Here is an 11,677-nt window from a genome sequence, read left to right on the forward strand (position 1 = left end):
ACCTTTGCGATAGGTACAAATACTAAGTACTTAAAAACAATATCATGCTTATAACATAATATTTTCTAAAAATTATCATTTGTCAAATAATTCAATTTTCAGAAAATGTCTCTTAATTTATAAGTTAATATTTTTTTCGTTCTTGCCCGACGAACCAACGAACTCCTGAAGACCTTATCCAGCCATAAAAGTACTGTTTTGAAAATAAAATTTCAACGTTATATTTCCAAAGGTATGTGCATAAAATCAGTCTATGTTCCTTTGTCACTATCAGATTAGTGGCTCTACTATACTATCCAATAGATACATGCAAGGTTTATCAATTCGAAGTAGGGGAACGATGACTTTGAAAACTGTCGCATTTTTTTATGGGTCATACTGTATTCCAATGCTAAACAACAACATTTATACACTAAGGATCTTAGTGTAGAAATGGGTACTGTAGATATTTGTAGATTTCATTGATCTGATGCAGCAGCTGTAATAGGGTAAGTGTACCAATTATGTCTATAGTATCAATTATTCGCCATAGTTAATTTTCACCCTTTAACAAAAAAAAATGTGAACAACAGATCACGTTCACAAAAGATAGTTGCACTCACTTAAACTCAACATTTTCCTCAAATCATGGTAGAAATAAATCATTTTCCTTAAAATTCCCGCTTCCTTGCACCCTTTTTCGCCATAGTGTACCAGTTATGACTAACCCCATAAGGAATGTATGCAAATAGTGCGAAAAGATACCGAAGTTAAAAATGTAACCACAACTGATACATGGTTCCTATCATTGGCACACGCTGTTATCAATACTAAAAGTAGTATTTTTCCTGTTAAGTATGGAAACTAAGCTGTCTTTTAACTTATTAATGACATTCGTTGGTCTTCTCGTTATGTTTGTATAAATAGCTTTCCTTAGGTAGTACCATAATTGGTACACGCACCCTAGTTAAATTAAGCTCAAGCTCAATTACTTGTTCCATTTACCTAAAACATTCGGACAAATATTTCTTAAATGTTGCTGCCAATCCGGTCGACGCAAGTAGATTGCTTGCGAAAGGAATAGTGAGTTTACACAATACTCTTAAATGTAGCTTCTTTTTCATGCACATTTCACATGCTTTTTTATGGTCTTTTGATATCCATTAAAGTGAAACATCAGATAATACAAATATGACTGATAAAATGGCCGCCTTGAGTGCCTACTCACACTTTTAAGAGCACTAATCTTAAAAAAATCAAAAACAAATGCGCCCGATTTAGAATAACTGCCTGTTTTAGCAACTGAACAAAACCAATCCAAAGCAGCTTGGTTCGATGATTCATTCGTAGCATTAGTGTCACTAAAGTTTCTATACAAAGTGTGAATTGGGTTTCTTGATGATTCACTTTAAAATACGTAGAACTGAAAAGCTTTGATTTTTTATTCAATTTTATTCTGCTTTTTACTAACAGTTGTTTTAGTTGTTTAAGGTGAAACGGAGCACCGTATTATTTTACCTATCTTCCCGCTTCTTTTACAATTTGTCATGCAATTTTAAAGATGGTGATTTCAATTTCTATCGCTCTCAAAAAACAATCAACCTTGTTTAGCTTATTTGTATTTTATATGAAAAAAATAAATAAAAAAATCTTTTGAAATTTACTCCTGAAGCCATGATATCAAATTAGACGCTTGTACGATCTGATTCAAGCAATCACCGCTAGCTATAGATTGATCTTCAATTATCAAATATTACAATTCCTATCTTGTTCCAGGGAAAAAAAAAATAGATCCTGTTCTCAGTTATATTGTTTTTTTTTTTAATATGTAGATTCTTTTTTGTTGACAAACACATTGAATTTCAAAGTAGAAATGAAATTTAGCTTTACTGTTAACTGCACTGCATGCAGAGCAAGACTCAAGTTAGGAGGAAAAAAAACTGAATCATGTTTTAGGCGATGAATTGGATCGCTTAAAACATCGTAATGAAAGATGTCCCAGAAAGTATGGGCACAATTTTAGCTATTTGGGAATGGATACATTAAGAAACACCATTTTCACATATGTCTTGTCTTAATATAACTACAAATACTGAGTCGAATGTAACTCTTTGTTTGTATGGAGCAGGTCATTCCATAGAAGACTTTTAAACAGTTCTGCACAAATTGCTGTATTTTTCAATACCATATTTTTCTCAGCTTGAAGTTTAGCTAAATAAAATTGAAAAATAATAAATATATAGTAACAAACTACATCAAAGAACTATGATAGACAGGCTGAACAGACACCAAAAAGTATTACGCACTTTAACAGGCAATCGCTTGCTTTTCTCGCTAACGCTCGTCGGACTTGAAATGCATTCAAGTTCATTGCTCGTTGTTTCGTATTTATTGTTAATTTTTATCTAGTTTTTTTTTTTTTAATTTTTGAATCGTGTTTATGGAGAAATCGGATTTATTTATGGAAAATTTAAGCTTTTTGGGTGGAAAAAATGTAAATAGTAACATTGCAAGTGTTGCAATTATTTGTGGAAACTCCGACATTTTTTATTGCTCAAAAATCAAATGTTTATGGGAAATTTTGATTAATTTCTGTACTTTTTGATTAGTTTTTGTAAATTTTGTAGTTTATTATTGCACCCACCCCTACTTCTTTATTGGCAATTTTTATTTAGTTATGGAAAATGATCATTTTTTTTTTGAGTTGTTATATTCTAGCCATTATAGAATCATTGGATTGAATTTTAAATATTCACTTTTATATAAAATTCTAACACATAATCGGAAACAAGCTCGAATTTGGTACACAAGAATGAGAAAACAACAATCAAACATCATTAAAAGTAGAAGTAGTTATCCAGCTTCATTGGGTGTAGTTGGAATTATATTTATTCTGGTTAAAACACGTTTTAATACTGCCTTTTTCAGAAAAAAGTACAATTTTCCAAATTTCCAAGAAATATGTTTTGAATTGATCAAAAATGGTTTGTTATTAGTGTTGCAAAGCGCTTTGCATAGCTGTGTCCATACTTTCTGTTTTTCTGTGATACCTAATATATAGTAATAATACATTAAAAAAAAATCTCGATTAAAGCGGAACCCCGGCGGTACGAAATAGTTTCAATCTTGGGGATAGAAGAATCTTTCCAAATGCATATCTCGTAACTTTGAGAAAATCGTGTAACAATGAATCTAGTGCATCATATTTTCATCGCCAGTGCTCCACTTCTATCCAGAATAGGAAGAAAAATTCAAAAGCTACAACTATGCATGTCTGTCATAAACTGTCAGCAAAAATATTTACAAACACTCAACCCAAGCAAAGCGAATCAAAGAAACGAGCTGTTCAAAACTGATGAAGTTTTGCTAAAAAATATCTTTTAATTCATTACACTGGGCTACAGCATTTTTGAACTCGGAATGCTGATGATAATTTTCAGTGTATAATCATGCCCTGAATTCGAAAACATTATCCCTTCATGTTCAAACTACAGTAGGGCGAAATTTTCTTCGACTACAATGAAATTGATTTCTGTTCTATTTTCAAGCAAAGCAGCTCAAATAGCGATTGTTTTATTCCATAACAAATGCTTTTTTTTACTGTAACTTGCTTGCATGTTATATATGTACCAAATGTCCGTTGCAAAAGTACTTTTAAATTGTATTTATTTCATTAAAAAATGACATTTTTTATTTGTTTTGCGAAAAATTTGAGAGCTTGCTCCGAAAAACGCGTCAAACACATCAGTTTCATTCATCTGATCTGATTTATCTCAGATGATCGAAAGATAGAATATTTAGCTTTCGATTCACGCCAACATATTTTGAACTGCTTTTTAATTTTAAATTGTTGAACAACGCAAGATATTGTAATGTTGCTAGAATTTCTTATTTTGAACTTTGTAAAACTCGTTTTTTTAACTGTAGTATAAAAACTGTTCTGTTGAAAAAAATTGGAGCACGATTCCGAAATCAGAACGTCATTAGGAAATAAAAAAGATGATCGTTTATAGGTTTTGTTCTATTGCGTGATGTGAAGTAGTATTATAACTGCCTGCATTTTTTTTTTGTGCATAGCTCTTTCTCGCACATATTTTTTTCCTTTTTTCCTACATGCTGGGAACTTAACACGAATAGTATAAGTATAGTATAATTTCAGTGAAATATTTAGCAAATTTTACCACGCCATTGCTGACATACAGTCATATTTATGTGTCCAGATTATTGCAGATACAGACTTAAAGTCATTCCAAGGAAAATTGATAGTGTATTTGCCATCAGTTGGCATGTTTAAAGTTTTGAACTATTTTTTTTTTCCTAAAACAATAATAAAAAGGTGTAAACTTAAAAAGGTTTAAAAACGAAAATATCAAATGCGGTAAAATGTTCTAATGTCAATTATGTTCAACACCATCTTATTTGTAAGTACCGGGAAACTTTTTCGGCTTTTAGGTTTTGGAGCGGTCAGAACTATAGCATGTTTTCCACACCCAACGTTTTGATTGTTTATCCAATCTTTTCCAAGAATTCTATAAAAAATGGGAGTAACTGAAAAAAAAATTCAATTCCAAAATATTTATTTGGAACCTATTTGTACACAAATATCATCACCTATAGTAGTCCTTTTTTATTTGAAAATCATGTAACAGATATACATTATGGACAACATTTCTAGAAGCTTATTAGTGACTGCTGATATTAACAATTTCCAAATATTCAAGAACATTGCCATCAAAGCTATACAATCAAATCAAAACAGTGTGATTTTAATTATTTCACGTGCCCCTAATGTTTTATAAGTCATATGAGGCATGTCAAACTAATTTTTGAGCGCATGGAAAAACTTTTTAATCACATCATGCTTCAGAGTCACTTGTATATAATCTTCGCCATTATTTGATTCCATAGTAACTGTATCACTAATTATAAAACAGCGGTTTCCTTTCAATTATCAGCACAAGAGACTCGTGATATAAAGGATACCAACCCGAAAAAATTAACATATTTTCGTCGTCAATTGCGCTGTTATCTTGATAAAAGCGACATTTCATCACACTAATATTCGTTTCATTCTAGTAAAGCGACAAACAAACAGCGTCTCATTACAGTGACCTGGTTTCATCCGTTCAGTGGAACCTTATCGCCGTACATGTACATGTCCTTCATTACAATACTAATTACACTGCCCGACAGAGATCGCATTCGTCGAAATTTGTTTCCATTTTTGGAACCACTCGAAATAGGTACGTACACACAGACACATAACCACGAAATGCACGGGAAATCATTCGAGAGTTTAGGGAAGTTAGTAGCAGATGCCATAATAAATGAATGTAAGTGAACAGATAGAAGCAATGTCACACCATCTAGCAACTACGAGATCTAGGACACAAAGCAAACTTTCGATATAAAGACAAAGGAATAGCACAAAACAAAGCCACCTCACCTGGCGGTGGTACAGTCGCGGTACAGGACGTCAAAGTCCTTGCAGGCCAGCAACTTGCACCGGTTGACTCCTGGCTGGATGGCGCCCAGTCCTCGCAATATCCGCACCTGTTCCACGTTGCACACCAGCGGAACGATGTCCAGCCGCTTCAACTTGGTGTACACCGTATGCAGACCACCCACCAGATGCTTCAGGAACAGCTCGAAAGCTTGCGGAAGACACAGCATCGTTTCGCCCTGGATGATGAAGGCAGCCACTTTTTGGCCTCGGTAGTCGACCAGTTTGCACTCGTTGGCCGTTGGGTCGGAACTGGATATCGGCGGCGGGCTATTGTATGACCGGGGAGGGACATGATGATGAGCAGCGGCCATCAGATCCAGCGGGCTGGCATGGTGCATAAAGGAGTTCAGCAGTCCGAGTCCATGTGGTGGAATGTGCGTCAGATTGCCGGCCATCCGAGGAGGCATTCCGACCATTCCCATCGAGGTCGGAGTCGACACATGCGGAGGACTCAACGGATGTGGCATGCCCATCATCTGCTGCGGCGTCGCTCCCAAAGGACTAGAGGTCATCTGTCGCACGGAACCATGATTCAGGCTCGAGTTGTGACTGTTGTGCACCGGACTGACCGGGGTTGGAGTCCGCGTTTTGTCCATGACATGGCTGCCACCGTTGTGCGTATGGGGCATCGCAGGAGAAGACAGATTGCGTCCACGAGAGTCGTTAGATGACGCTATGCTGTGATCACTGGCCGTCGATGCCGAATCCATTGCACTGTCCATAATATCTTTGCGTACACGCAACACTTTTTCGGAGTGGTCAATAATCTTGAGGCACCGAAAAAAACTTCAATCACTATTTCACACTATCCTAACAAGTAGCATCAATCATCTGATTTTCTCACACTACTCACTACTTTTTTCTCATATTTTCTGCCGATTTTTCATCTTGACTGAGGTTGAAAAAATCGATAGCACCTTTTCAGTTTGCACCAGTAATTATTTCTTTCCCATCGCACCATAAAACACAGGAAAACAACTAGCCGATCAAAAATCACCGTCACACCTTAATTCATTTTTCCTCATCACTTTTCCGCCAATTTTCGGTTCTCATTCACAGCACACTCCGAACGCATCGGGAACCCATCGAGTCACCTTCGGTTCGAGTGTAGGCGCGCGGATGCCAATTGTACGACTGAAATCTCTAACTGTTTTCGGGAGTTTATTTCCCCCTCTTTTAATTTGCGGCACCGCAAACCCGACTCCCAGAAACCGAATCCGGACACCGCGCGGTCACTTCTTTCTTGTGGCGATTTCTTTTACCGAGGGGGGCCTTGCTTGCCTTGGCACAAGGTGCAAAAGTACTGCGGCGGTATAATCGAATTGGTTTTGTGCGTTTTGCACTGCACTACACACCACTCATCAGCAGCAGGGCAGCAGAGACACCACACACCAGGCTGCACCTCACAAGCTGCAAAACACACTTCTTCTGTACTAACGACGGACCGCACTGTGCAACGAGCGGAGCACCGAGAAACACACGAGAAACCGTCGCCGCAGTCACACGAATAATAAATAACAGTTTTAAAAATATATATTAGAGAACGAATCACTTAATCGTATAACATTGAAATGAAACAAAAATAGGTGGGTTGTATTTTCATTTCCATTTCATTTTCAATTCAACTCCGACTTCATCTGTATCTTACATATGTACGAGAGCAGCGCGATGGTGCACCAACACATCGTCAGCGAGCGAGGGGGTTTGCACTGCAGCCAGTTGTCCGTGGGTGTGAGCGAACCGGGCGAGAGTGATCTCGCTCACACACCTGCGGCGGAAGCGCGCACTCACACGTGCACAGTCGTCGGTGTCATTCCGTTTGGCTCGCGCTTTCTATGCGATTGTATGCGAGCGAGAGAGAGATTTCTGTGTTTTGAGCTGGCTTGAATTGCGGAGGGTGGTTTGTGGGGTGGTGGCGTGCTCAGCATAAATCCGTACGATCGGCAGCTTTTTTTTGCACGCGCACTCACACACCCTACGGGGAGGTGTGCTGGCGTGGTGTGGCGATTAAGCTTCGAGAGAGGGAGAGTGGTTGGTTGGTTAGGCATGCAATTGAATGCATGCGGTGCTGGGTGGTGTGAGCTGATGCAGCACGCGGATCGACGGAGTGGGAGAGTGGGCTGCCGGCTGTGGATGGCGAGAGAATGCTGTTTGCTGCGGGCTTGCTGGCTGGAAGGCGAACGATCAAGATGTGGCAGTGTTGCCCGGTCTGGATGGCGAAGAAAAGACAAAATAAGAAAAAATAATGTGTAATGATTAAGTCTTCGCTCTTTAGTTTGCTTCACGTTAGTCAAAATCATTGACAAGACAGTTAAAATTTATGAGCAATTATCGTCAAATTAAAAAAAAAAATAAAAATAAAAGACGCGGACACCATCCTCATAGTCAACAGACTGCACCACGAAGATAACAGGCACAAGCAGAGGATTCAGGGAAGAAACTATACTTGAGAAATCTTTCATCCCACGGAGCAGGAATCGAACTCTCACCTCATAGCACGGTGCGATTAGAAGCCTTCCAAGACAACCAGAAGTCGCATAAGAAATCACGCTGAACATCGTATAAAGTACTATTTTAAGTCACTATCGCATACATGTACGGCTGACTGACCATTTTCATCGTATATGATATTATTTTTTGAACTTATTACAATGCATCAGGTAAAGTCATTTAAGGATACAAATAAACTTTAATAAGGTATGAGTACATCGTAGTAGATGATATTTTGATGTTTTATTGCGATGAACTTCACTTATTCGCAAAAGCGTGCCAGCGAAGTCGCAAAGTGTCAATTGAACTCGCATAATTGCGTACTGCGATGGTTATACGACTTCGCTTGGTACTTTTCTTGTTGTGTAAGTTTACCTCGCATTGGTGTATGGATGAAATCGCATAAAAGTACAAATAAACTCGTTGAGGTGTGTATACAAACTCGCATAAGCTATAGGCGTTTATGTTGACATAATGCGATTTGATATGTGATAACAATTAAAGAGTTTCTGTTGGGCTGTGGATGCAGTGCCAAAAAGCTACAAGAAAGTGAACAGCCATAATTATGATGGTAAAGTCATCATTATTTGTTTTGTTGGCCTGATAATCAACAATGGAAGGCGCTAGCCAGAGAGGGTCAGTGAAAACTGTGCGGGAAATAGTGCTTCGTCGTTTTTAGCCTGTCAAACACGCACAGCGCAAATGAAGCAAGTGCATTCCAACAAACACTTAGGTGAGCTAGAATATCATGATAATTAATCAGCCTGTTTAATAAGTAGCGATTGGTGTTTGTGTGTGATGTGTGGGTCGACAAACCAGAGGTCATTAGTTCGATATCGAGCTAACAAGAATTGTTTTTATTATAATTATTATTATTATTATTATTATTATTATTATTATTATTATTATTATTATTATTATTATTATTAAGTCGCATAAGATGCTGAATAACGTCGCAATAGTACACACGGTGCATCGCATAAGATATCGCTTCAAGTCATATAGCGTTATTATTGTTCCGTCAATGCACGTATAGCACCTCCACTTTTGTACGCATAAGGCACTTTTGCTGCATCTTATGCGATGTAACTTTAACGCGTAAAAGTATGTATAACATGAACATAAACTTCATTATACGTGCAAATTGGTTTTCCCGGATTGTGATCCTAACTGCACGACTACGAGTCTACATAATTTTGTTTTTGACACTTGTAGCCTTTTTCTATTGGAGGACACACCATAATTTAGTAAAAAAAAATATATCGAGACTTTGAACGGATAAGAATAATTACAACTATACAAAAAAAACCCAACAGAACTGACTTGGAAAAGGCTCATCATTCTCATTACATGGGCTCTAAGTTTCATTGTGTAATGAAATCATTAACGATGCCTTGAAAAGCTGTGAATTAGAAGTTGTTTCTGACGCATTAACTTTAAATGATTATAAAATATAAGAATAAATTCTGAACGATATTTTTCATCGATCCATTTATGGAATAATGAAATATGTAAAAGGCCTTACAATCGCATATGTATTCATATATTTCTACAACGAACAGACGGTTATCTTCTCAGTCAACTCTTTTACATTCCATTTTTTGGATCACCGAGATACTTACGTGATTGTCTTCATAGATAGTGAATGGGTCTTGTACTGACTGGTGACCAGTGCTGAAAAATTCATTTCGTCAGATCTAAATTCAATCACCTACAGCTCATTTAAGAAGGTGAACCCGAGAATATGGTATATGAAAAACTTGTGCGGATGGACCAGTTCTACAAGAAAGTCACGGAAAAACCATTATTTTTCGGAAATTTAAGGTAAATGTCACGGGCTGTCTTCGAAAAATGCCAATGATATTCAAGGTGAGTATCATTTGGCATTTTTCAAAGGTAATCCGTGACATTTACCTTAAATATTCGAAAAATAGCAGTTTTTCCGTGACATTCTTGCAGAACTGGTCTACCCGCACAAGTTTTTCATATACCATATTCTCAGGTTCAGCTTCTAAAATGAGCTGTAGGTGGATGAATTTAGATATGACGAAATGACATTTTCAGCACTGCTGGTGACATCAATTTCAGGTCCTTGAGGATTCATTTCAACTAAATACCTTCCGAGACTGCCAGGCTCAATCATTGGCGTAGCTAGGAAGGGCTCCAGGTATTACAAGAATAAATGTGGCAGATTTTTTCTCAACAGTCACTTAAATTAATTTAAATTAATTTCGGATTTCTCATCCAGCAAAATGAATTGCTGGACTCATATCAGCAAATTCAATTTTGCTGAACAATCAGTGATGGTAACTGAAAAATCAGCAAACACTCAATCAATTTAACACTTGTCAAACACTTACAGTTTTCCAAAAATACTTTTGAACGTCTACTCACATCAACGCGAGCTAACAAGAATCAATGGAAATTCCACCCAAAATGGTCCTTGGAGCATTAAATGAAATGCGCTACTTCCACGATGGACATTTCTAGCATTATAGCACTGCTTTGGAGCTAGATTTGGTGGATTTAATATTCATTCTTCAACTTTGTTTTGTTTTTACAAAAAGAAAAAAAAACTCCGGCCTGAATCAAGCGCGGACAAAATTGCTGGTGAACCAGCAAAAAATCATATTACTGGACAGCCAGCAAAGTTGGATGGATTTCTGGATTCACAGCATGGCAAAAACCAGCAAAACTTTGCTGGTTCCAGTGAAATAAAAATAGTGCGTAGAAGTATGGTTCTCGATATCTGTAAATTTAAGGATATTTTATTGTAGCAAATGCTCGCGGAATATAATCGACTCTACTCTTAGAGCCTCAGAGTGCAATTCAGATAGCTTAGCAGCACCCACTTGGTGATCTAGGTCATCCAAACTATTCTGGAATTCAGACCTTCAAGATCCACAAGCTCTACTCTTGAATTCCAGAATTCTTTACAGAGTTCCTTCCAGAATTCCCTTCAATGAATTACTTCAGGAATACCTTCAAGACTTTTTTCAAGATTCCCACCAAGAATCCAGGCAGTTCTCCAAGAATTCCTTGAATTTTTTTTCAGGAATTCTTCAAAAAAATCCTGCAGGAACTCTTCCAGAAATTTCTTCAAGAATTCATGTAGTAATTTGTGAAGGAATTTTCAAAGAATATCCTTGGGAATTCTTAAAGGAATTCCTGAAGATTTTTCTTGAGGAATTCCTAGAGGAATTTTCCAAGATATTTTTTTTTATTTTTTATTTTCTGAAGTAATTCCTGGAGGAAATCCTGGAGAAATTTCTGGAGCCATTCCTGGAGGACTTTTTGGAATATTTCCTGGAGGCATTCCCTGAATATTACTTGTAAGAATTCTTGAAGCAAATGAAAAAAAAACTAGCTCGCATCTGAATAATGATCATGTAAAATATTCCATTTATTATGCAGTATTAGTACTTTTGGGAAAGACTATTAAAAAATCAATATGCCTTAAGCTATTTTTGTTATAGTTTCATGAAGTTCTTATAATCTATCATCAATGGCAGTACATAAATACATCTAGTTCTAAAGAAGTCTTCAAAAGCAGCCTTGAAGATCTCCTGAAGAGTGGGCCAAATTAGACTTATAAATGATTTATTCTTATTTTATTTCGGATTTGCAGAGCAAAGAACTTTATTGCTGAGTTTTATTCTTCTATCTTGGAAATTACTTCAGGATTACCACAAAAGTATTATT

At 36.9% G+C, this 11,677-nt stretch overlaps 1 protein-coding gene across 13 annotated transcripts in view; it reads right to left on the reverse strand.

Annotated features, from left to right (window-relative positions):
- Positions 1-7,311, reverse strand: part of LOC109398296 (dachshund homolog 2) — a 140,077-nt gene extending 132,766 nt beyond the window's left edge. For all 13 annotated transcript variants that reach the window (XM_062849113.1, XM_062849108.1, XM_062849112.1 and 10 more), the window contains exon 1: positions 5,426-7,311. In XM_062849113.1, coding sequence (XP_062705097.1) covers positions 5,426-6,207 — 782 coding nt within the window. In that variant the 5' untranslated portion in view covers positions 6,208-7,311. The remainder of the gene's footprint in view (positions 1-5,425) is intronic.
- Between the last annotated feature and the right edge of the window lie 4,366 nt (positions 7,312-11,677).

Source organism: Aedes albopictus, chromosome 2 (assembly GCF_035046485.1).
Source record: "Aedes albopictus strain Foshan chromosome 2, AalbF5, whole genome shotgun sequence".
NCBI classification, from domain to species: domain Eukaryota; kingdom Metazoa; phylum Arthropoda; class Insecta; order Diptera; family Culicidae; genus Aedes; species Aedes albopictus.